The sequence below is a fragment of the Phytophthora infestans genome, genomic scaffold, assembly GCF_000142945.1.
Source record: "Phytophthora infestans T30-4 supercont1.45 genomic scaffold, whole genome shotgun sequence".
In the NCBI taxonomy this organism is placed as follows: Eukaryota; Oomycota; class Peronosporomycetes; order Peronosporales; family Peronosporaceae; genus Phytophthora; species Phytophthora infestans.
This window is the reverse complement of record NW_003303714.1, coordinates 838,497-864,624: the sequence shown is the minus strand read 5'-3', so window position 1 is coordinate 864,624 and position 26,128 is coordinate 838,497. Positions and strand designations below refer to the sequence as shown.

Below are 26,128 nucleotides of genomic sequence, written 5' to 3'. Positions count from 1 at the left end.
CAGGCACGACTAGCACGCCATGCCGCAGATCCACGTCAAATGCTACTTGCTCTCCGTCTACACCAGCAACGACGCGTCGTCCGCCTGTGTATGTCAGCGTATACCCCTTCTTGTCAAGTTGGCCGTAGGAGATCAAGTTGTGCACAACGTTCTCGGCGTAATGCACGTCCATGAGCTTCACGATCTGCTCCGTCCCGCTCGCCATGACGCGCAGCGTGAGAGTCCCTTTCTTACTGATCTTGAGTGGGTTTCCGTCTGGCTGTACACACTCGTCCAAGTACTCCCCGACGTCATCCAGCCACGACGCATCGCTCACGAAGTGCCGACTGGAACCGCTGTCCAAGATCCACATCACGTCGGACTCATCCGACGTCTCTCCTACAGACAGCGTGAGGTCAGGCTTCCTGCCACCCCCTCGCGTCCGCTCAGGACATGCTGCGCGCAGATGTCCAGCTTTCCCGCACTCATGGCAGGCGCGTGTCTCCTTGCCGCGGCGCTCAGCCACGGCGCCCACGACTTCTTTGCCGAAATTCGTGTGTTTGGCAGGTTCTAATTCCCAGGCTTGCGCGAAGTGTGCCAACTCCTCAGCCTGCTGCAAGTAGTCCGCTCTTGTCCCATCTACCTTGGCCATTAGCACTGTACGCAAATCCGCGGACGCGTACTGCACGATGTTGCTCAACACGAGGTAGTCTGCCCCGCCACCGCATGCCTCTGATACGGCGACCAAGTACATATAGTGTTCGGGCCACGATCGCTTGCCTTCCTTCGGCGCAGTGAGCAACTTTATTGCTTGCGCGGGGGTGATGTTGGTCTTGAACGTCTCGAGCATCCTCTCCATGACGTATTGCAGTGTGGGCAGTTGTGTCCACCAGGCATCTACTTGCTTGTTATAGTACCTTTCTGCAGTCCCCGCTAAGTAATGCCCCAGCAGATCCACTTTCACATCTTCCGGCCACGCGAACCCACATGCCGACTGCGCCAGCGCAACTTGTCTCTCGAAGCGTCGACCCCACTCGAGGAATCCAGATCCGAGTCCCACGTACAACTCCTTGCCGTCGAATGGCCGAATCACTAGCTTCTTCTGTCGCGCGTCCGGGTAGCGGACTCCTTGGTTCTGCTGCTGGAAATGCTCGCCTCCAGCCTGTGCCCGACCATCTCGTGGTGGCGCTGGTGCTGGTGCTGCCGGCTGCGCTCCTTGCGCTGCGGCGTACAGGCGCTGCAACTCAGACATTGACATGCCGTAGCCAGGCTGCTGGTGTCCGAAGTACTGTGGTGCAGCAGCTGGCCTACGCGGCGTCACTGTGAGCGGCGTCTGTGGCGACCCACCTAACGAGTCGATATGCATTCTTATCCCGCGGCCGAGTCCAGACGCAAACAGACTGGAGTTCATGGGTGGTGTCGAAGGGCGATTCAGGCGCGCACGCCTTGCATCTTGATCGTCCAACTGCTTCTCAAGTTCTCCATGCGACTCTTTCAGCTTGGTCTGCGACTCCTCAAGCCGCTCCAGCTGGTCCGCTACGCCCCGCAAGAGCGTCATCAGCTCTGCGGCGGTTCCCCCGGTCGCCGGCGCATTAGCGTCGGCGTTGTTGCCGGTACCCCTTTCGTGGGCCACGGCGGTGCTCATCTCTTCTGTGTCGTCGGCCATGCCGGTCCTTTCGCGACTGGCAACAGGCACTGTCGGCGTCGGCGCTGGCGCGCCACCGCCGGTGACCTCATCTGTGGCTCTGGTCATTTGGGCTCAAGACCTGTAGAAGCCCTGTCCTCGGACGGGCTGCACTTCTGGCGTACTTGTGGTTAACTACGCAAAAGAGAGAGTGAGATTAGATTCCTTATCCCTACTAACCTATGTCTTGCCTTTCAGGTGATTACGCTGCTCGGCGCCTATCGTCCCCAGATCTCTGGTCCGGACCTCCCTACTTCAACAGAGAGAAAGAGGTTAATCTGTCATCACTGTGGCTGTCGCCTTCTTTATCCAGGCACCCTCGCCGCTAGCCGACCCCGCCTCCGCGTCTTCCATTTACACCCCTCTTTTGCGCTTTGAGATTATCGGTAGAGTTTACCAACAGGAATGCAATTAAAAAAATGACATGAATCTTGAGATGGTACTGTAACAAAGGCTACACGGAGGGGGGGGGTAAACTTACATTTGCTAACTGTAACGACTTTTCATAGCTCTACAAATTTAGATCGGATATGCGAGTCATCAACATGGCTCCATGATTCTACGCATACAGAATTAGAAAGCATTGGTTTCTAAATAAACAAGTCCAGACATTTTTTTTAAAACTTAGCCTAAAAATGTGAATGCGTCCCATTGGTAGAAATTATTTGAGTTCTTGCTGCCACGCGGTCAATTCTGAAAGAAATAGAGACTGACGATGGCGCTATCGACTCGGCTGCTGGCCGCATGCGGCGCGTTGCTGCTGCTGCTTTCGCTATCAGTGGATGCTGCTCTCAATGTCAACATGAAGTTGGCCTCGTCGCACGTGGCGCTGACGCCTGATGCGCTGGAGGTGGCTGTCTTGGTGACGCCCAAGCAGCCCAAACTGAAGCAGCTCTCGCTCGAGACGCTCGTGGACACCACGGGCACCGCTGTACTCTCCGGGCTGGTGCGTTACAATGGCATATGAGTTAGCTGATAATCTATTAGCTTAACTGGCTATTATACTGTTGTCATGGCGCAGACACTCAAGGGTGACGGTAGTAAGTTCGTGACTAAACTGACAGGCGACCAGAAGCTGCAGGCAGGCATGTACAAGCTCAAGGTGTCGGCGGTGGATGAGGAGACTAAGCAGAGCGCCTACGAGGTGCTGCAGCTTAAGGTGACGACGCCTGTGGAGGTGGCAAGCGCCTCGGCTAACGGTAAGAAGCTCAAGCTGGGAGACAAGCTCATGGGTCAGAACTTCAACGCCGCTGCGGAGGACACGCTCAAGTTGGAAGTGAAGCTGCAGCAGGTACACGACAAGTCGCCTATGGCTGCGCACCAGGCTTTCCTCCGTTTCACGCACCTGAGGGAAAAGACAGACACGTACTTTGTGCTGACAGCCGATACCCTCCTGACTCACAGCACGACGCTGCAGTTTGCGGCTCTAAGTAAGAAGTTTGGCTACATGTCGGGTGAGCACCACGTGGAGCTTATCCTGGGCGCCTCCACGTTCGAGAAGGCGATTGTATGGGACCTGGGCAACGTGGAGCTGCAGCTTGGCGCTGCACCGCCTGAGACGCCCTCACCGCTCTACAAGAAGCACTTGCTGTACGAGAGTGACACGACGCTCAAGGCTCTGCCCGAGATCCAGCACGTGATGCGCGAGCAGGACCCTCGACCGCCTGTAGCTGTGTCTCTGGCCTTCATGGGCGCCGTTCTGGCCCCTTTGGCGTTCTTCGTGCCGTATGTGGCGCGTCTGGGACTCAACTTGAAGCGCCTGTTCGAGGGCTCTGTGTTTGTCTTTGGCTGCGTGTTCCTAGCGTCACTGGGCGGTATTTTCGCTCTGTTCGGCTTGTACTGGCTGGAGCTGACCATGTTCCGCACGCTGGGCTTTCTCAGCATCTTGGGCTCTGTGAACCTCTGGTCCGGCCACTTGACGCTCAAGCGCCTTGCTGAAGCTCCTGCCAAGAAGACCACCAAGGTGGAGTAGACCAGACGACTCGATAAACGAAGGAGAAGGACGTCATTTGCCCATTAACCACAAGGCAAAAGATGTGCACGGATAAAATGAAGGGAAGTTTGTGTGCCTTGTACAGAGTTACTAATGAACTCTACGGTTTCCTTTTTCGCAGCGGTACTGCACCGGAATGCCATCGAGCTGGTGGCTCTTTAAAGTTTTGCGTGTTTGGAAATTTGCAGCGATCTTTTGCTGCAAATTTCGTCACATGAGTTCGCAAAAGTTCTCAATTAGTCTGGCTGGATGCTGCTCCGTACAAGTCCACGGTACCATACTTCTTCCACGTTCGATGGTCAGTGTCAAGGCTCAAATCGAACGCCGCATCGTTGACGCAAAGTGGCATTAGAACAAATGAGCGTCGCAATGGACAGGACAGCAAGAGATCTTTTGGCTTAACGAGGAAGGTCTCATCGTGAACCGATACGAACTATCAGCCACCAGGCTCCGGCCCCGAGTGCCCAGCGAGTTGCAGTGAAGTAGTCAGAACAGGGAGCTCGCCAATACGGGTCATCTCTCCTTGTTTGACGGCAAACATAGAATCACCATGATGTCGCCTCGCTTCGTCGACTTTCCGACTTCAACATCGCCACGTCGGTTTTCGAATCTACATACTCTGCGTAAATGCATCAGCTATCAATTTCATGCTCCTTAATTTTACTCACGTAGCATAAATCTATAAAAACGTACTCCTTTATATCCGATAGTGATACAGCGAAAAATAACGACGGCGCTTTGGATCTGACCATTTTTCTGTAGAATATCGAAATAACGTCCGCGGAACCGTCGGTTGCGGGTGTTCAGTACGCGGCTTGAGCCGCCTGTGCGAGGCAGCAGCGCGGAAAGGCGCCAGCACCGTCATTAACGTAAGTTACACGTCCATGAGCAGTCAGCACCAGACGGTGGTGGAGACTCCACGAGCGCCGCGACGGCGACGCGGAGATGCCAAATCTTCGCGCAAGAAGGTGACTCTGCGTCCGGGCGTTGTATTATTCGACCCAAAAGATCTGGTGACCAGCAGCGCAGTGGATTGGACGTCTGCGCTTACAGTGGAGCTGGTGGACGACAACCAGGAGGATGAACCGGAGGAAGTGGACGACAACCAGGAGGAGAATGTGGACGTGGATCCGGACTCGCCAGAGGCCAAGCAGGCCAGACTACGCACACTCGTCATCGACGAGATCTGCGAGACCGAGAAGAGCTACGTGAGTGACATTTGCTCACTCAACGACCACTATATCGTAGCATTAGAGGAAAAGTCGCACCGTATCATGGAGGACGCCCAGATCGCCGTCTTCTTTAACAACTTAAGACATCTCGTCATGCTCAACTCCAAGTTGCTGGACGATCTCCAAGAGATTAAACAGCGAGGAGCTCAACCGAAGGCGAAAAGACCCGTCGAAGCTGCTCTAAAAGGTTTGAACCGCACGAAAAGCTTTAAAAGTCCTGTATCAGTCGCCGTTCAAAGCGAAGCGGATGGAGTCGGTGCTATTTTCTGTCGCTACGCCCCACTATTCAAGCTCTACGGAGACTACGCGAAAGACTACGAGGAAGTCGCTGCTCTACTGCAGAATTTCCGACGTGACACTCGTCTGGGCTTCTCGCAATTCCTCGATTCCTGTCGGGAGAAAAGCGGCTCGACTAAACCGTTCGAGAGCTTGTTGATCATGCCGATCCAGCGCATTCCACGCTACAAACTGCTGCTAGAAAGACTGTGCGAGCTCACACCGCCAGACCATCCAGACGCCTCATTCCTTACCGAGGCGGTGAGTCGCGTACGCACCGTTGCCACTGCCATCAACGAGACGGTACGTCGTCAGGAGAACCTCGAGACTGTGCTACAAGCCCAGCAGAAGTTCTCTGGCCAGTTATCGCTGTTCACAGCAGACAGGAGACTGCTAAAGTCGGGAAAACTCATCAAAATGTCCACCAAACGACAAGAAGACGTCATGATTCACTTGTTTAACGACATTCTACTGTACAGCAACGTGCTGATCAATGGCGGCTACCGTGTACGACGCATAGTGCACTTGCAATCCAAGGCTGTGGGTGTCAAGACCGAGTTGCCAGCTCCTGTCCAAGCTCTATTTGATCAGCAGGTTAAACGTCGCAAGGACTGCGGATTCGTCGTCACCAGTCGCGAGAAAACCTTCATCCTGTTCACAGAGACTCCAGAGGCACAGCGAGAATGGGTCGACGCCATCTCCAGTGCTGTAAAAGAAGCTCAGAAGCAGAAGAAGGCGGGAACGGGAGACGAAGCGGATGGCGAGGGCAACAACATCGAGTCGTGTGAAGGTCCTGCCGACGCTGCAGCCTTGTGGGTTCCCGACGAGATGGCCGAGTCGTGTACCAATTGCAAGGCGTCATTCCGTGCTTATTATCGCCGAAAACACCACTGTCGTCGCTGTGGAGCGGTCGTCTGTGACACGTGCTCGTCCGGCCGTGCTCCGCTGTTTGTGGGCGAGTCTTCACGTGCTGAGCGGGTGTGCAAACCGTGCTTTAAGGTGCTGGATCTTGTGCGTCAAGTGGGAATGCACTGGTTGTCTCGCGTCGTGGAGTTTCGTGGAGTGCTGCGACGTCGACGCTTTAATAAGTGGACGGAGCATTATTACGAGCTTCGAGCTGGTGTTTTGAAGCAGTTTACGATGGAAACAGCCTCCGTGAATGGTGAGCAGAATGGGAATACGGCGGGGCTTACTAGTTCGGGAAGTAGTGGCAGCGCACTGGCGAATAGTACGACTCGATGCTGCACGGACGAGCTGAATCTTGCTGGCGCTATCGTCATCCATCGCTCGGACAGTCGAGCACACAAGAACCGCTTTTGCTTCCAGATCTCCACGACCGAGTACGACGAGACTGATCCTAAGAACAAAGCTGGAAGCAATGGAGCGAATGCGCTCAAAGCGAGTCCTATGCAGAGACGTCTGAGTCAGATCGCAGTGCGACACAACAGGAGCAAGCTGTCGCCGCTCAAACAAGCTGTCAGTCGCCTGAACGACGCTGTTTCTCGTCGTCGAGAGTCTGCGATTCCGGCCATGGTGGCAAGTGAAGTCGCGGTGTCGCTGGTCTCGCCACCTCCGCTTGTTCCTGCTCCGTCGTCGTCTCCAACGTCGTCGTCGGCTTCGAACGCAGCAGCCTTGCAGGAGACCGAGTGGATCTTGTGTGCTACAACCATTCAAGAAGAAGTGGCGTGGCGTGTAGCCATCCAGAGCTCGGCGGACAAGGCGTTGCATCGCATGCGACGCTCTCGCGTGACGGATTTTCCTGGTTCTTTGGCGCAAAGTGGAATCTTGAGTTTGAGCATGAGTCTGCCGCCGACCAACGTGCGCGCGTCGATGTCTGTGGTGACTACTGGATCGTTTATCGGCGCACCGGAACGTCGACGCCTGTCGTCTCTCGATCGTGGACGTGCTACAGACGCAGAGCTGTCGATGGAGATGGCCCAAGCCGCAGGAGATGACCGAGAGGTCTTTTTACTGGAACGTCGCCGTCGTCAGATACTGAAAGAGGTAATCCGATCGGAGGAGAGCTACGTGCAGTGTCTGGGCGAATGTATTCGACTATTTGTACAACCTTTGTTGCTACGACAACTAGAAGGACGTCAGATGTATCGTCGTCGACAGAATAAACGCAGAGGATCCATGCGTCCAGTACTGGGAGCTGGGCCCTTGAATCCTTCGGCTGGAACAGCAGTACCAAGTCGGATCCGACGTCGAGCAGGCAGCAGCGGCAATATCGGCCCAGGTACGCTAAAATGCTATTAAACTTAGCTTTAACTTGTACACTAACGACGTCGTGGGATGCTACAGCGGCGTCGAACGCAGCGTCAACTCAGACTCCAAAGATGCTAGTTATGGACGCTGATCTGTCCATCTTCTTCAGTAGTGTGGACCAGATCTACACGCTCAACCAGCAGCTATTGGACCATTTGTCGCGTCATCTTGAAGAGACCACGACCACGACGCAATCTGCGAGTAGTGAGACTGGTCAGCGGAAAGGCGAATCTTCGGAGTTCCCTGGCGTTCGAGTGCATCGCGCTGGTGCGATCTTCCACGCGTATGCGCCGTTGATGCAGCTGTACACGTCGTACGCTAGTCGACACAGTGGCGCGCTGACTGCGTTGGATTCGCCTCAGTTCGCTGGATTTCTAAGGGAATTACCGCCGGAAGCCGACGTAAACCGCCTACGACGGTATCTGAACATGCCGGTGGAGCGGATTCCACGCTACAAGCTGCTGCTCCAAGAGCTGCTGGGCTCTACGCCGCCCGAACACGTCGACTATGTGCCGCTGCAGTCAGCTATCAGTAGCGTGGACCGCGTCGCGCATAAGATCGAGGAGATTAGCGAGCGACGCGAGAATGCTCGCACGCTAGCGACTGTGAGTGCCAAAGTGGGGATCGACCTCACTGGCCGGCACTTTGTTCGCGACGGAATGCTACGTAAAGTGTGTCGTAGTAAGGTGCAGACGTACTACTTCGTGTTGCTGGAAGACGGTAAGAGAATCGACTGTAACGCTGTCTTTTACGCAGTTGTTGACCGGTTTGTTGTTCTGTAGCGATGGTGTATGGACGTCAAGGAGGGCTACACAAGAAGAAGTTCCGCTTGCTGGATCTGTGGGAGTGCAAAGTGGCGGAAGACACGGAGATAATGCCGGGAGTCATCACGACAGCCGTCAACTCGAACAAGTGAGTCCTGGAGCACTATCCTCTTCGCTATTGACTACTGACTTGTTGACAAATTGTCCAGTGCGTTCTGTTTCTATTCTCCGCTCAAGTCGTTCATCCTGTTGACTGAGTCTGAGCAAGAGAAACTCGCGTGGACGACTGATATTAGCGAGTGTATCGACCGCAATCTGCGCGGTAAGACACACCCGCGTCGCCCTAGTGTTCGCTCCGAGTTGTTGGCCGACAACGACGACGAATGTTCCAGTGGATACGAGCTGGAAGGCGGTTTTGTGATCAAGAATGGATGGCTGAACGTTTCTGGAGGAGCTGTGGTTTCTGTAAGTGGCAGCGCGAGTGCTAGTCCGACGACAAGCAGCAACGTCGGTAAGAAGCCTCGACGTCTGTGGATCACATTGACACTGCAAACGATTTCACTGGGCTCGACGTTTAAGACGCCGCAGCCGGAGGAGACGATCCCCATCGAGCTGTGCGAAGTGGCTCCTCTCAAGAGCGACAAGTGCTTTCGACTGCAGTTCCTACAGGATACGGTGAGTCCGATAGACAGCTTCAAGTTGCCGCCGCTTGAAGTTATGATCACTCATTCGTTACTGTCTCTTGCAGATGATGCGCACACAGACGACGTACGTGTTCGAGGCGCAGTCTCTAGCGGAGAGAGACGAATGGGTGCGTGCGTTGACGCATTGTATCTCCGGAGGTGACGAACTGGACTTGCGTCGTCGCAGCCTCAAGACGGCGACATTGGCACCGATCTTTATGTTTGACAAGGTCTCGAACGTCTGCACTATCTGTACACACAGCTTCGCGGTGTATCGGCCCCGTCACCACTGCAGGTACGGACTCACGCCCTGCTGACTTCCATTTGACACATGAGTCGTCTCCTCGCCGTGCCGTCGCTCACTTGTCTGTTGTTGCGGAACATTTGCTGTGTCTGGACAGATTATGTGGCTCGCTTGTCTGCGGCAATTGCTCGAGGCGGCGGTGGACGCTCTCGTACAGTTCGAGTAAGAAGGCGTCACGCGTCTGCGATAGCTGCGCCTTGTCGACTATGAGTATCACGCAGTCGTTCGCTGCGGACGAGTAAAAGCATAAACTACCTGCGAAAAGGTATAATATTGGCAGAACGTATGTTCAGAAAATGGCAAAGGTTGTAATCTAAATTCCCCGGACAATATAGCTGCCACCTGCACCACTTTATACCGAAAGGTCACGGAGACCGGATGTCCTCTCGGGGTGACAGCAGTGTTGTCTAATCACTCTTCTGCTGAATTGGAAGAGGCAACTCGTCAACTGATTCAGTTACTGAAGGCTATCCTACTGCGCGGTGTAGAACCTTTCACCGCCACAGGTTCGGCTCAAAGTGAGTCCCATCCCTGGTGTCCCATTTCAGCCCGCGGGCACTCCCTACATCTTCGTCCAGGTCGGTCGTCTGCAGCGGGAGGAATCAATCCAGCGACTGCAAATATCTGGCCACCAGATATTTGCAGACCCTCGATAAGCTGACCTATATTACGCAACAGCGGACCTGGTCCAGGCCACCGTCGCAAAATTTGCATTGTGCGCAGAGCCGCCGCAAGCTTCAACCTCGAAAGGAACAATCACAGCGACCGCGAAAATCGACCTTTTAGCACCAGTCTGGATTGCAGCAAGCGAGTAAGCGGCTCCGATGCCCCTGCTCGCCACGCAGTCCGCACTTGCGCCACCTGACGAGCGACATTCAATGCTCGTCCTGACGACTCAAAGACAACATTTGTGGCTGCTCCCGGCTCTGCACTTTATGTGTCGACCAGTTGCGACTTGCAATTTGAGCACCAATTGGCTGATATAAATACTCTTATGCTCGAGCATTGGTCAAAATCCTCTCGAAACGCCAACACTCGTTTTTTTAGAAGCCAGTCGCTTTTTTCAGTCCTAGTCGCCGGCGCCGTGTCATTCTCCATACTGCTCTCCTCTCCTACACGCTCTTGCGTTGGCTCTCGCGGCGGGAAGGACGTAAAGCTTATACCCTAGTGCCACATTCGCCAGTGTGTCCTAATAAGAGCACTCGACACCTTTAAGCTTATATCGCGCTACCTTCCCCACCTCGCCCCACTACGCCGCCGGTCGTAGTACCATCCCCCTCCCGCATGCCGCTGTTCTCCCGGTCCTCGGAGCGCAAGCCACGGAAGACGCACCGATTCTCGCTGCGCAAACACCACCGCCACTCGGACGCCGACGCGGACTCCGTCGCCAGTCTCAGCAGCAGCCACAGCAGCCACTCGGACAGGAAGCCGCGACGTCAGACACAACCAACTACACGCGAGGCGGAGCAGACGATCGTCGTGCCTCGCACCGCGTCCAACGCGCTCAACATCAAGGCCCCTCCGTCCGCTCTATCGTCCTCTGGTCGATCCTCAGCCTCCACACTGCGTAGTACCAGTCCTACACTGCACGAAAACTTGTCAGGCGGAGAGAACGACACCGAGATCTCGGAGGTCTCGGAGGAGTCCGACAACAGAGAATCGGTCAGTACGCCTCCTCAGAGTCGCGCCCCCAGTATGCGCAACAGTCGACACAGCCGACACAGTGCCAAATCGTCCCGCAATAACCGCAATAGCCTTGCCGAGTACCGTCAACTGCAATGCTCCATGTCATACAAGAACCGCGTCAACAGCGACGCGTATCGAGGTACCACAACTAGCTCCAGCGACTTAAGAATGAGTGATCGCATGAGTGACATGCGGACGTCACTCGTTGACGGCTTCCGCGCCACCAACTCGTCGGTACGTTCATCGGACGGCCACAGCCTGCTTAACGCACGGATTTCCGAATCGTCCACCACGATTACATCAACTGTTCCGGACACGCATACGCCAGTAGCTGCTACAGCCTCCGTTTCTATGCCTTCTCCACACTCTCGGACCTCCGAGATGTCCTTGATGTCTCCCGCTACCTCTCGCATGACTGAGGCCAATGTGGCTGCTCTCCAGACCCGTCGTGCCTTCCAGCAGATGGTTTTGGCGATGGAAGACGAGGATTCCGGCGACGAATACGACTCCGACAGCGACGTATGGAGGACCAGCAGTGCCGAGAGCTCGGCCGCCAGCTCCGGCGTCGTACGTCTCGGCGCTGACGAGTATAGAAAGTTTCAATATCGTCTTCGTCAGCTCGAAGAACTGACCGCTGAACAGTCTAGGAAACAGGCAGATATGGAGCAAACGATCGAACAGGAGGTACAGAACAGGACACAGAAGGTCATTGAGGCCATGGAGAAGCAGATCAGCATGTACAAACAGGCCAAAGAGCTCGAGTGCGAGCGTGAAGTGCAGCGACGAGTGTCGGAACACTTGGAGAACCCTCGATCCAGCCGTAGTGCTAGTCGAGGGAGTATGACACGCAGATCTTCAGCCTATGGTCTGCACACCAGCAGCAGTTCCAGCAGTTTCCGGGACAGCTACAACATTTCCAGCAGCATTAAAGAAGAGGGACATTCCTTCGAGAAACTGCTACATCCACGACGATCACGTAAACGTCTGGAGCAGATGAAGGAGCGCGAAGAAGCGCAGAAACGTGAGATGGAGCAATTCCGCGAGTTCATCCGCACTACCGAGATGCGTGTGACACAGACGCAAGGCATGGACGGCGTCATGTCGGCGACGCAACTGGAGAAAGCCAGGAACAAACTGGAGGACTTGAGTGACCCGCTTCTTCCCGAGTCGCTACTGCAGTCGCCGCCCTCTGAACTCATTGAGTTGATCTGTGTGCTGCGTCAGAACGGACGTGATCAGGAGAAGCAAATAGAGGAGGCTAAGAGCCTCGTGACCGCCGCGATCGAAGCGCGCGAAGATGCAGAGACCACGGCGCGTGAAGCTGTGGAGCTCACGCTCATGCTGGACGCGAGATTAGAGCGCAAGTACTCGACTGACGAGTACCGACAGTCGGGGGGAACTAGTGTGGGCACGCCGGCGTCGTCGTCGGCGATGGAGTAACTCGCAGTTTTGATGTTCGTGCGTCCTAAAGCGTCGGAGGCTCGTAAGAGAGCGACACTAGCAACCACGCCAGTGTACTATAATCCAATTCTCATATAAAAAAATGTTCCAGAGTAGTTGTCAGTATCATAGACACTCTCCGAAGCTTTGGCGATGAAAGCGGCCTGTTGCGCTCAAGTTTTAGACAAATTGTCGATTACCTGTTACACGTATTTACTACTCGAAATTTCAGCGCGCGCTTCTTTAATGCAATAGCACAAATCTGTTTTGGATATGTTAAATCTGCTTTACAGTAGTACGATCTTAAGTACACCATTTCCCGGCCAAGTTTAGTAATGCCGTAGCCTAAAATTAAAAATTGTGTGACTCCACACAGCCTTAAATTAGATCACACAAGAACGGGCCATTTGCACGATGGTTGGTAAAACTGGAAACTTGACCGGGAAATGGTGTACAATCTACATTACACTGCGCGACAGATCACATCGGACACCCACTTACAGTGCTCTAGCGCCGTCAATACGGCGAGTTAGGTCATACTATTTAGATATATGCGAGTTGTTGACAGTAGGAAAAGCCTAGTAGCGCTAACGAGCGCAGATTTGGCCGCTGAGGGGGACCTCCAATACAACTTTCCACTTTCAGCTCCACGACAGATCAGATCGGACAGTACAGACTATACAAAAATCAAGTATATTTTAAAGCTTAAAATTTGTGGCTGCAGCGCGTGTACCTGGTGGGTGGCTGCCATGAGCGTGGAGTGCATGGCTCATTCTAAAAGATGCCGAAGACCAAGAAGCCTCCATTAACCGAGCGAGAGAGGGGGAGGATTGACGGCCTCTTTGAGGCTGGAGCCTCCAAGCGCGCCATCGCGCGCAGCCTTGGCCGCAGCCCCGACACCATCTGCCGTGCACTGGCTCCCAAGCCTCCACCCAAGGCACGCAAGACCGCGAAGCCCCCCAAGCGAAGCGGAGCGCCCCCAGCACTGACGGACCGCGAGGTCAGGCGTCTTGTGCGCACTGCATCGCGTGGCGAGCACTCGGCGGCGCAGTTGAAAGCCGAGTTGGGCCTTGACGTGCACGTGAGGACCATCCAGCGCGTCCTCTTGAGGGTCGACTGGTTGGTCTACACGAAAATGGTTAACACGCTTCCGCTGAAGCCGGAAGACATGGCCGCACGCTTCACGTGGGCAACGGAGAAGCTGTTGCTGAAAGACGCCGGGTCCTATTGGGATTCCATTATCTTCTCTGATGAGAAGAAATGGAACCTCGATGGGCCCGACGGCTTTCAGCAATATTGGAGGGACTTACGCCGACCTCCCCGAAGGACCAAGAGAAGGCAAGCAGGGGGAGGATCGGTAATGGTTTGGGCTGCATTTAGTGGGCGGGGAAAGTCTCAGCTGGTAATTTTGAATGGGAAGCAAAACTCGGACGACTATGTGTACACGTTGTCCGAGTTTTTGCTTCCCTATGCACATGCCAACTACGGTCTAGACTATATCGTCCAACAAGATAATGCCAGCATCCACACCTCAGCCCGCACTAAGGACTTTTTTGCAGACCAGGAAGTCAAGGTGCTCGACTGGCCGTCTAAGTCACCCGACTTAAATCCTATTGAAAACCTATGGTCAATAATGAGCCGGCGCGTTTACAGGAACGGTAAGCAATTCGACAAGGTGTGTGGTCTGAAAGAAGCCCTATTCGAAGCTTGGAATTCCATCCCACTCGCTTTGCTGCAGTCACTGGTAGAGTCAATGCCGCGTCGCTGCTTAGCGGTAGTTGCCGAGAAAGGAGATAGAACGACTTACTAAGGAAATAAAAAAACTTGATTTTTGTATAGTCTGTACTGTCCGATCTGATCTGTCGTGGAGCTGAAAGTGGAAAGTTGTATTGGAGGTCCCCCTCAGCGGCCGAATCTGCGCTCGTTAGCGCTACTAGGCTTTTCCTACTGTCAACAACTCGCATATATCTAAATAGTATGACCTAACTCGCCGTATTGACGGCGCTAGAGCACTGTAAGTGGGTGTCCGATGTGATCTGTCGCGCAGTGTAGTGCCAGCATCGTATGTATTCAACAATTGATTCACTTACAAATTTACTGTTATTTTGGCCACTACACCGCTCACTCTAATTAGTCATGCCATGACTAATGATGATCAATTCTCCGACCCAACTTAATTTTAGTATTGGTTTTAATCACCAATCATTCATTTTCATTTATTAGACAACCAATCACTCGGTCTTGACAAAATGATTTGGCCAATCCAAATGGTAAGGGCTAGGCTGGGCCTCATCGGAGTTGGCTCCGACATATCGGGTCGGAGGTGACACGCAAAATATGGATATGCTAATACAATTTTCAAGATGTTGACATATCACATGCATAAAATGATTTCTCCGACTACTCCGACCGGTGTAATCATTTCAGTACACTAGACTCAATTTTCGCAGTCTACAGTTTGCTTACTGTTATACAAAATCTCGAGCACTAAAGACGTCGACAACTGGCAGGCGGTGCAGCTCTAGCGAACTCGCTTCGTCATTACAATACATGCAACAGCCTGTGGGCCGTTCTTAACCACTGCCATAAGTGCCATGCCATGGCATACTTGTCGCAGCGTCATGGCAGTGTGGCAGGTTTTCGTTAGGAACGCAACTGCCACCAATATAATTTTTTTCTTTTAACAAAATTTTACGATACAGAAAAACAAAACAAATCTTGCTGGCCAAAAGGAAACGAAGATGCCCGGCAACGGCAAGAGCGCGAAAAGGACCACAGGCGCGCAAAATGGTCGGCCCAAGCGCGTCAAGGTCATGCCAGCAAGCGGTACGCCACCTGTAGATGCTCTCAGGAAACCCTCCTCTGAGTTTGTTGGCGTTGTGTCCACTCCACTTGCATTTTGTGGGGTTGATGTTGCAGGTGGAGCTCGCTCTGTTGGTCGTGACTTTTGTGGGCCTCTTAGCGGTGGGGGAGGTAACGACCGCGATACTGGTGCAGTACTACGCATAGGCGAAGCTGGTAAAGGTTGGTGCGGTGTTGTAGTTGATGCTGCAGGCCATATTTCTGGTGAAGACCGTGCTGCTGGTGACGGAGATCATGTTGCTGGTACCGTTACTGGTCATGTCGCTGGCGTAGGCCTTTCGGTCACTCGTGCTACTGGTGGAGACCATGTTGTTGACCGCCATGCCAATGGCATCGACGGAGACCGTGTTGCTGACGAATGCTATGTTGCTTCTGGGAACTGCGTTGCTGAAGGTGGTTTTGCTGGTGGTGGATCCTTTGCTACTAGTAGAGACCGTGCTGCTAGTGAAGATAGTGCCAGTGGGTACTGCGCTCCTGGTGCGCGCAACGTGATCGATATAACGGACCGTGGCACCCAAATTAATGGTGGAAATGCCTGCTATGTTGCAGTCAGCGAACCCCGATCTAACTATCCACAACATAATTATACGGAGGATGGCGACCGCGCTGTTGTTCTTCTAAATGCCGAAGAACGTGGTGTACCAAAGCCTGGTAGTAACGATTCACAACCGGTGAGCCAAGGTGTCACCGCTGACCGTATTGGAATGCAAGTACGCAACTGGACCGTTAAAAATCCGGGAGCGGTCCCGACGCCGACATGTGAGGACTATGCGTCGTGGACGGTGGCTCAACTGCGGAAGGAGTGCAGCGAGAGAAATTTGCGAGTGTCCAGGAAGCTCGGTAAGCTTGCGCTCGTTGAACATTTGAAGAGGCACGATGCTACACGTAGAGCAGTTCAAGAAACTGTTGACGATGAAAACCTGTTGGATCCAAGCTTACGCAAAACAAAACACTGCTGCATTCGACTTCTCAATGTTCTTTTCTCGGACCGTTTTGCTACGCGTCTTGCTTCATCCGACGACGCAGCAACGAGAGACCAAATAGACACGGGTGAGGTAAACCAGAACACGTCCTTTTGGAAGGAAGTAGCCAAGGAGTTTCAAACCAACACAACGGATTACAATGGCCTCTTCACCTTCAATGACCCTCGCTACATCGGGATCGACCCTTCTGTCATCGTCCAGCATGATGCACCACGACTTTATGACATGTGGAAGAAAGTGAACACCAAATACATCAAAGCCTTCTCGAAGTTCGATGTATCCGGCCAAAATTCCAACGACTTTTACGAGTTCTGCGATGGAAGTTTGAATGCTGCGTATGTCAAGGTTTGCATCAAGCAGAAGCCAGAGTTGGAGTCGTATGTGAAAGGGGGCATGCACGAGGAAGATGAAATCGACTCGATGAACTTGAAGCGCTCGTCAAATGGCGATCGCTCTTCACGCAAGTCAGCTAAGTGGCAACACAACATTCTTACGACCTTTGATCGCATCGCTGAGGCTCTTATCGGAAATCAGAGCTCAACAGCGGCGTCGACTAAAGCCGTCACACCAAACACTGATGAGAAAGACATGCTACTTGGCCGGATTGCTAAACTTCACCAAGTGATCTCCCAAGTGAAGAATAGTTTACGTGCGTCTGTATCCAATGGAGAAACCGACGTGGCACTGACGAACAGCCTTGGGCTGTACACAAAACGACTACAGCAGTACGAATCCCGCCTGGCGGAGCTGGATTAGTTGTGAAGTCTGATGTGGGTGAACATCAGCTTTTTCTCTATCTTGCGGGAAATGAACATCTTGTGTATCACGAGGACGAACCAACAAGGTAATAGCAGTACCCATTTGATATTTAATGCATGCAAGTTGGATTCACTGCTCCTGTGTTTCTCTGCGTCGTCTGGCCTGATTTAACTGCGGGCGCAAAATGGTATCGCGTTCAAGAAGATCGACGACAGCACCTCTAATCCACTCCGAAAAATTATAGGTGTCGGTGTCGACAAGTAAGTCAGAGGAGTCGTACAGTTGACGATACCTTGAAGTATCTTGCGAAGCAACAGTAACATCTCTTGATGCATCGTTCGATTCCAGTGTTGCATCCAACGCCTCCGCTAAGTCCTCATCGTTATCTACTCGGTAGAATATATCTTCTTGAAGCCGCCGGTTGATACACCAATTGTGTAAGATGCACGCAGCCATTATAGTGCGAGGCACTCTGTTAAAGGCGATTTCCATCGGCGCATTGAAAACTCTCCACTTACTCACCAGTAGACCAAAGGCATCTCAATTCTAATTCGCAGTTGGCTCAAGTGAAAATTGTAGCTGTCATGGAACGTAGTTGATATTCTTGGTCGAGGAAACGGGGTCAAGAGTTGGTTGGTGCTGGTGTAAGCGTTATCTGCAACCACGTACAATCCGGCTGGAAACTTACTAACGACGCTAGATAGTCTCCACTTTAGAAACGCAACCGCATCTCCAGTTCCACCGGGACTAGAGCATGTCACGGCTGTAAACCGACTTAGATGGTCGCAACAGGCTTGCTCATTAACACCATAACGTCGATCATGCCCCGAAAAAAAGGAGCGAACTCTCGAAACTTCGTCCTTCTTCGGCACCCGTATGGGGCACAGCCAGCCGTCGATAGCTCCTACGCATCCTTTCATTACACGAGAGCTGCTAAGGTTTTCAAATTGCTTTGCAGCGTAACGTTGAGTAGCTATGGTTGAAGGGAACTGAAGCTGTAGATCTGGATGGTCGACTACTTGGCGTAGAAGGCCGACACGCTAACTCCACTTGTTACCCGAATGTCGTGGTACGAGCCGCCTCCAAGCCAACGCAAGCACATGTGCAGCTTGTTAACGGGGCTTATCGGCTCAACACCAGTCCTGTTGCGAGACTGTTTTTCGTCAACACGTAGATATGGATCCAACTTCGTAGCAAGCGCCATAAATGACTCATAAGACATCTTATAGCACTTCTGGAACTGACCCTCATCCACTAGTAGCCTTCCGTGTGCCTTCTAGTCTCGCCGGACGCGGTGTCGACATTGGCGGCGCGATTCAGCAGCTAAAACAACGAGCGGCAAGAGCGCTAGCAGTAGCGTCAGAATTGCGCCTAGATCCCCCTCCATTTTGTTGCAAATTTTCTGGATTTCCCTCCGTTATTCAAAAAGTTACCTAATGTCACCGAGGCAAAGTCACTTTTGGTGGCACGGGACTTATGCCATGCGTGGCATTTCCACCCTACCCCTTTAAATTCTTTGCCAATCATCTGGCTTTAATTTCTGCCATGGCATGGCATATTGCGTGGTTAAGAACGGCCCTGTGGGAGGAGACGTACTAAGAGTAATTACTGCTGTAGTATTATAAACTAGTAGTAGTATACTAAATGAACAGAGCAGTAGATAGCATTCATCAATCCCACGCGTTATTTATTTTTACTTAAGCACTTAAACTCAATAGCAACACGGCGCCAACATTCTCCTGTCCCTCAGCATGCGTACCTTTCTACTACTGCTCATGGCTACGTCCACCTTGGCACCGGTTCCGAACGTGTATCTCCGTCTTACGCGGAACTTCCAGCTGGAGCAGCGCCACGCTGATCCACAACTCAGCCTTCCTGACCTCGGGAGTCGCATCCTCCACCTCCATGATCTCCATCTTGGCCTCTTCCGCCTAAACCATCTACTCTTTAATCGCGTCGGTCTCCGTCGCAGCCACGATCACGATCTGTGCGGGCAGCTCAGCAATACTTGCGAGGTGCAGACGCGCAGTAAAAGCAGCGACATCACCTGCATCAAACCCGTTTCGCTCACTTAGACCATCGTGTGCAGCCCCACGGCCAGGTCCAGGTGGCGACACCGCCACGAGATATCCGGCTGACGCAACACATCCAACCGCTCCACCGCGTTCCATACGCCACCACGAATACACCCGAACAACCCCACCGTGCTGCAGATCCGTAATCCGGACCATCAGCGTCATATCTCACTCGCCACGCTACTGCCAGCACACCTGCACGTTGGCCCTCACGCATGTCGAACATCGGCCCGCTCAATGGCGCGTCCGTGAGTTTCCGCGTCCACGGACCAGAACGCCGACCACACGGCAGCGCTGTCAAACAACGCGCCGTCCACGTCCAGCTCGACCATCGCCAGCAGTGCCTTCCTCACCTTCCCGGTTCTCCACATCATCCACCCGCTGCCGCCGCCCCGCTGTTACCGTTGCTGCTGTGTCCGCCACCCGCACGCCGCCCTTTCGCGGACGTCGCCACCCTTGCTCACAACCTCATTCACTCTGCTCCCTCCACTCTAGCTCGCCGCCGTCGCCACCATTGCCGCCACTCCACTCGCTCGCCGTCCGAACGATCTCTCCCTCTTTTTGCTTTTTTTTAACTAAACAAGTTCAATTTAAAAAAAATAATATGCATTAATTTTTTTAAATTGCATTTTTTTTAAAACAAGTACATGTAGTATTTTTGTTTAAGCCACGTTTTATGTTACGGTCGGAGGTCGTCGGAGGTCGGTGATTTTATGTTATGGTACTGTATAATGTCCACTACATTCCAACCGTTACCTGTCTATGCAGCCACATACTAACACCATTTTCCGTATTTCAACCAATCCTCGTTAACAAAACGCTTATTTTACACCAATGGAAGAAGCATCTGGATAGGAGCAGGTTTCCAACCATTCTGACCATATTTAGTTGTAATCTTTGAATAATATTGTCTATCGGATACTGACTTTCATATAAAGTCATATTCTAAGAATATCCTGAAGTTTCTGACGGTAGCCAGCAGTAGGGGTTTCTGTACAGAATAAAATTGCGGCGTATCAGTCATGTCGATAGCATCCTTGGCCCCTGGTAACAGCAAGAAGGTGCGAACGACAGCGTTAAACTCCTTCATCACGTTTCTGGGTGCCGAAAGCATGACACTTTCAGCCGCGCACAAGCTCATCGATGCTGATAAGACGGGTAAAGTGCTTCGTATTATGCTAGACAAGTATGCATATTCACTAGCAAGGTCTCAGGACAAAATTTTAGCTACGAATACATGTCTTGCATATTATGGAAACGTAAAAAAAATTGGCTGGCAGATAAATACCCGCTACAGAGCGGGTTAGTAAAGCCCCAGCTACAAAAGATTTTATCGGGACTCGGAAGGTACTGCACAAATCGAGAAGAAAGTGGTAACGAACGAGTTGCTCCCCCGTGCTCAAAGCAAGATTTAGAAGCAATTGTGCGAATTCTATACACAACGGCATCAAATGAGAGCGAATATCTTGATTCTGCTCTCGTTGTTATGATGTGGTACTTGTACGGTCGTAGTTCGGACGCAGAACAAGTCGAGAAACAGCAACTGTCCATCCTCCCGGGTACGCATTAATTGGTCGGACAAACAATTTCACGCTCTAACTAGATTTTAATAATGTAGGCGGTGTTTTATTCCTTCGCTTTAAGCGCGTGAAAACAGCAGTACTCCAGGGCATGTCCTTGTTCAAAGATCCCAACAATTTTCTAACATGCCCTCTCAACGCTATAGCTGTAGCGCTGGTGATGCAGAACTCTCCATGCAAACGAATGTTTCCTCAGTTTCTTAAAAAGAAGCGAAGCTCCACGAGCGCTCAAGATCTGGAGGAATTGTCCCTCGTAGAGCTTCTAGAGACAGAGGACGACCACACTTCTATGCCAGAATCGTCGAACTCAGCAGCCGCGTCACTGCCTGGAGCCCAATCCTACGTTAACAGGCTGCTGGTGAGGGCTAGAGACAATGCCAAGCTTCATAATGTCCGGCTCACCCCTGGCCTCACTTCTCACTCGTTTTGTCGCGGTGGGGCTATGCACGCAAATGACGGGACCGTTGCCGAAAACTGGATCATCGAACGTGGAGGCTGGCAGCTCGACCGTGTGAACAAAGCGTTTGGCTATATGCTTGGGACGACACAAGCGGATCAGCGGGTATCTCGAGTCTTGAGCGGGTGGAAACCAAAGGATGGGGCTCGTTTGCCTTCACTTGCAGCACTTGACACACCGGTCCTTCGTCGGGCACTCAAACTCCAGGCGCTGATATTCTCGAACACTCTGGGTTTTGCTGACGAAGCCCTCAGCCTTGACGAAGACGTAGCCGAAGTCCTGACTGCCACACTTATCTTGCACTACCCTGATATGCTGCGCCTCTGTGAACGCAGCCCATACGTCACGAAGATGCGAGAGGCAATGACTGCTCGCTCCGTCACCGAATCCGAGCTGCTAGCGTGGAGTATCACCGTCCGCCGTGCCTTCATACCACCTCTTGAGCCGAAACCGGCACCACCTGATAGAGAAGATCGTCTTGTTTATCTGTTGGAGCTGGTTCAGCACCAAACCAAGCAGATCGACGTGCTCATTCTGCAAAACAAACATCTGGAACAGCGCTTGGTAGCAGTGGAAGGCCAGCTCCGCTTGACAGCCAGCACGACAACGCAAGCAGCAACCACGGTCGACCCATCTTCCGCAACAACACCTCCACAACCACCACAGCCTGAAGTCAAAGCAGCTCGATCGAAAAAAAAGGGAGCACAGCTGCTGGCAGCCACGTGGTTCGCTTGGTTTACGGCGGAGCCTCGTGTATATGCCGCGCGATCTGTAAAAAAGGCAACGCTGTACGAGTTTAGACACACCGCAGGGTACATGATGCTTTTCTTACCGACTGGATTCGCACTGGATGCAGCGTCTCCAGCGTTCAAGAGCGAGGTGCTGGCCCTGGGTGAGAAGGCGCATAAAAATGCGCTAGCATTCTTAAAAGAAAATGGGTCCTCAGCAGCTGCATCCGGTACGGCGCTGAAAGCTTTTCGTAAGCTTCATAAGGCCGGGAAGCTCGACGAGCATCTAGCCCAGTTAGTTCCATGACCGTGTTGAGCGCGGTGACGTGGTTGACCCTACTCCAACTGCTGCCTTACCAGAATTTATTCGCTTGAAGCGCCTTAATTGTTAGTCTGTACAATAAAAACAAAAGAATATCACCCACAACCACGGACTACACAGCACTGATAGTAAACATCCGATAGACTTGAATTCATTTGGCGCACTAAAACATTCACAATATATTACAGCATAGCTACAAGAACAAGTTAGATGACACATACCGGCTCAATTAATGATCTAGAACACACTTACCATATCTACGAGTAGTATAGAGCCCGAGGGAAACCGCTAGTACCACCGTTCTGTGATAATACACCTCCGGCAGCATACCGCCCGCCCTACCGGGTCATTTTACATCACAGCAACGGACTTGGGAAGCGGCAAGAGTGGGAGCGGCAGGCGGCGTCTCTTGGTCAGCCGTGCGGTGCGCTCGGGGGGTCGAAGGAGGGCTTGTCGCCGCAGTACAGCCGGCGTTCCGCGCGCCATCATCTGTGCCATCGTGGTGGCGATTGTGTTTGGAGAATGCCTGTGTGGCCTGAGAAGGCAGGGATTTTTTATTTTGAATCACGGCTAAGTTCGATTTTATTTCAGACGTTTATACCGGTACCGGTTGGAATCCCGGTCGGACGGTTGGAATTTTTACGGTATGGTGCTTAGGTCGGATCACAGAATTATGAAAATTTAACTTCCCGCTATTAAAAAGCTGCTCGTTCATACTTCAAACGTAATTGGCGAGATCTGTCCAAAACCCGTTGCAGTTGATAAACCTTCTATAATAAGAAATCTTAGATTTGTGACGTCACTAAAGCGCGAACGCACGATTAATTTCGAAGTACGACTAATTAAAGTGAACGGTGTACAGTTCTTCAAATGTGAGATCCTTTTGTTAAAAATCGGACAAAAAACGACACGTCGGCAAACAAGAACGGGTGGCACTTACTATTAGAACAAAAACAACTTTTGCGTTTTTAATCAGCTATAGGCGTTTGTTCAAAGGTGTTTCCATGCAGTAGACCAGGTGCACTAACTGACGCAGTTAAGCATAATTAGGCGCACTAGATGGAAAGTGAGAGCCCCGAACGCTTTATATAGAAATTGGCTCGAAAACGCACCTTGACTCTCTTTCTTAGACTTTCCTGGCAGCATTAAAGTAACTAGAAAGCTACTACGTTGATAGTACGCTACGACTAGAGCGTGGCTAGTTCTCATACCAAAACCTGGTTTTGGCGGAGTAGCCGCAACTTACAACTTGAGCCAAGCCTACCACTGCATTTAAGTGGATAAAATACTGAATAAGGTTGATGAGAGGGTGGAGCATGAATGGAGGTAGATACCTGTACTCTATCGCATTTAACCAATCGTAGGGCGCAACCAACAGACATTACAAGCAGTAGGCACTTGTTATTTTCCAATTTTTGTGGGTAGAATACTCCTCCGAACCGAACGAGTCCGGGTTTCCGAGCCAACTATTAAATGAAGAACATGGTGCGCTCACTCTTATTTTAGTGCACCGATTTACATTAAATGCATCGACTGACAATTCTAACTTTAAAAGAGCACTGCATGTTAACACCTTTGAACGAACGTCTTTTGCCAATTAAAACGCAAATATGCGCCTTCGTTCTTATACTTCCCCAAAGGCGTTTTCTTCTGCAGCTTCGTCAGCTCGGCTTTGAATGGCGACCACCACTGGCTCCAGCCATTTTCTGTTTTGGTTTTTTACATTTGAATTTTTTTTAGCAGTGTTTTTTTATTGTAGCCACCTCCTATTTAGACGCTAAATCGACCAGCATTTAAATCCGTCTTATTAGGCTAAGCACACCATCGTGTGTATTTTGCTGCGACCACGCGCATATTAGGGGCCGATCAGGCTAGAGCTTATAGATTTATATGTAATTCGACCAGAAGGAGGTAGCAGACGGCATACTGACTCAGTACTACTGTGGGATTAAACATATTAATCGACCGCCATTTGGTTATGGCAAATCGCGTAAATCTATTATCTTAAATAAATGTTTAATTTTTTTTTGAATTATTACATTTACAAAGAAAATAACCGAAACGTTTATAAATGGAATCTTTGAATTCATAAAGGGGTACCCATTTTCAATGAAAACTGCTAATCCGACTTCTTAGGGATCACCGTCTGGCTATAAATACCTTTAAATAAAAAATTATGTTAATCAGGGCTCAGTATCTATGTGTACACGGATGTACAGGCGTTAAAGCGTCACACCGTACATGTATTCTCGAAACGTGTATCTACGGACAGTGCTCCAAAATTCGCTTACCCTGTTGATATTAACTTCGCCTCAAAAGATGAGCCCACACAGACTCAATCTGATGTCTTAGGGCATTTCTTGTCGAGAATCACAGTGTGCGGGGTCCGGCCTGTGTGACGAGATCACTTGAGATGCATCTTGAGAAAAAGGCTAGCAGGGCGTCTCAGGAAGCGTGGTCAGCTACATCATTCATCGACTAAGGGGTACCGTTGATTATACAACGTATCTAAGAAAGAGCACCGATATATATATTATATCGACGCTCTTTCTGTGATGGATAGGGATTAAGTCTAACATTTGTGTATCCATCAGGAGACCAAACGCAATATTAACATTAGAAAACCGCATTCACATTCAGGTTGCACAGATGTTTCCCCGGGCCGACACAGGCAACATTTACATAGAAATTCGCTTTGTCAAGCCATGCGTAGGTACAACTTTTCAAAGCGCAACCTATATAAGCGCACGTAATAACTACATGTAGGGGTGACCGTTAATACATGTAATTTCGATCCGGCACAGTCTTGTTCCCATACTCTGATTAGTTGCGACATATCTTAACGTTCAAAGCGTATATCATGTCAACCAATCCGATCGAATTGGTGAGCCTCAGCAAAACGCAAGTGCTATAGTGTGGCGAGCGCTTCTCCTTATAAGCAAAAGAACATCGACGGCCATACCCGCTCGGGTGTCGAGGGAAGTCGGTCTCGCTCGCCGTCGATTACGCTGATCACGATGATGCAAGCGGAGATAAGCCAATGGACTCAAGCAATTACGCTGGTGATCATGTGGAGATGGCTTCTGAAGAAAAAAAAGTTCACGCCTACCAGAATTGAATTCCACCAACTCGCACAATTGGTTTAATTGTGCTACCGACATTCCCTTTGGCAAAATCTTACTGAAGTAATTGTTTTCGGATGCCATCTATCACATTACTATTATACCGTGTCACAGCCGGTGGCCTCGCCGCTCTACATATAGTTGTCTAGGGGGTATGACAACGAGTGGTCGTTATAGTATTTGGCTCCGCAAATGCTTGTAAAACGAAATTGGCGATGGTGGGCTACAGCACGCTTGGCTGTCTGCGAGACGAAATAACTTACGGTGCAACTTCAGGAAATGGTTAACAGGGCGTCTCAGGAGGCGTGGTCAATTACATCATTCGTCGGCTAAGCGGTACCGTAGATTATACAAACTATCTAAGAAAGAGCGCCGATATATATATTATATCGACATTCTTTCTGTGATGGATAGGGATTAAGTCTAACATTTGTGTATCCATCGGGAGACCAAACGCAATATTAACATTAGAAAACCGCATTCACATCCAGGTTGCACGGGTGTTTCCCCTGGCCGACACAGGCAAGATTCACATAGAAATTCGCTTTGTCAAGGCATGCGTAGGTACAACGTTCGAAAGACCAACCTTTATAAGCGCCCACGTAATAACTTCATGTAAGGGCGAGCGTTGATACATGTAATTTCGATCCGGCACAGTCTTGTCCCCATACTCTGAATAGTTGCGACATATCTTAACGCTCAAAGCGTATATCATGTCAACCAATCCGATCGAATTGGTGAGCCTCAGCAAAACGCAAGTGCTATAGTGTGGCAAGCGCTTCTCCTTAAAACTCAAAAGAACATCGACGGCAATATCCGCTTCGGGTGTCGAGCCGAAGTCGGGTCTGGCCTCACCACGAAATTACTCACGTCACCGATGTATGCCTGCCGAGATCCCCGCTAATCGACCTCAAGCAATTTCCCCCGCCTA

At 51.4% G+C, this 26,128-nt stretch overlaps 4 protein-coding genes across 4 annotated transcripts; 3 read left to right on the top strand and 1 right to left on the bottom strand.

Moving 5' to 3' along the window:
* Positions 1-2,366: 2,366 nt before the first annotated feature.
* On the top strand, positions 2,367-3,734 carry PITG_16366 (uncharacterized protein; the record flags this gene model as incomplete). The annotated part of the gene is made up of 2 exons (XM_002897381.1): positions 2,367-2,609; positions 2,685-3,734. 2 exons carry the CDS (start codon positions 2,379-2,381, stop codon positions 3,633-3,635), a joined length of 1,182 nt encoding a protein of 393 aa, XP_002897427.1.
* Positions 3,735-4,540: 806 nt separating this feature from the next.
* Positions 4,541-10,048, top strand: PITG_16365 (uncharacterized protein; the record flags this gene model as incomplete). The annotated part of the gene is made up of 8 exons (XM_002897380.1): positions 4,541-7,403; positions 7,469-8,152; positions 8,215-8,344; positions 8,406-8,871; positions 8,945-9,007; positions 9,142-9,174; positions 9,281-9,345; positions 9,862-10,048. 8 exons carry the CDS (start codon positions 4,541-4,543, stop codon positions 10,046-10,048), a joined length of 4,491 nt encoding a protein of 1,496 aa, XP_002897426.1.
* Positions 10,049-10,292: 244 nt separating this feature from the next.
* On the top strand, positions 10,293-12,425 carry PITG_16364 (uncharacterized protein; the record flags this gene model as incomplete). Its single annotated transcript, XM_002897379.1, has 2 exons — positions 10,293-11,436; positions 11,512-12,425. The coding sequence occupies 2 exons, from the start codon at positions 10,468-10,470 to the stop codon at positions 12,307-12,309; spliced, it is 1,767 nt and encodes a 588-aa protein (XP_002897425.1).
* A 5,503-nt stretch (positions 12,426-17,928) lies between these two features.
* On the bottom strand, positions 17,929-19,320 carry PITG_16363 (uncharacterized protein; the record flags this gene model as incomplete). The annotated part of the gene is made up of 3 exons (XM_002897378.1): positions 17,929-18,055; positions 18,711-18,844; positions 19,213-19,320. The coding sequence occupies 3 exons, from the start codon at positions 19,318-19,320 to the stop codon at positions 17,929-17,931; spliced, it is 369 nt and encodes a 122-aa protein (XP_002897424.1).
* Positions 19,321-26,128: the final 6,808 nt, after the last annotated feature.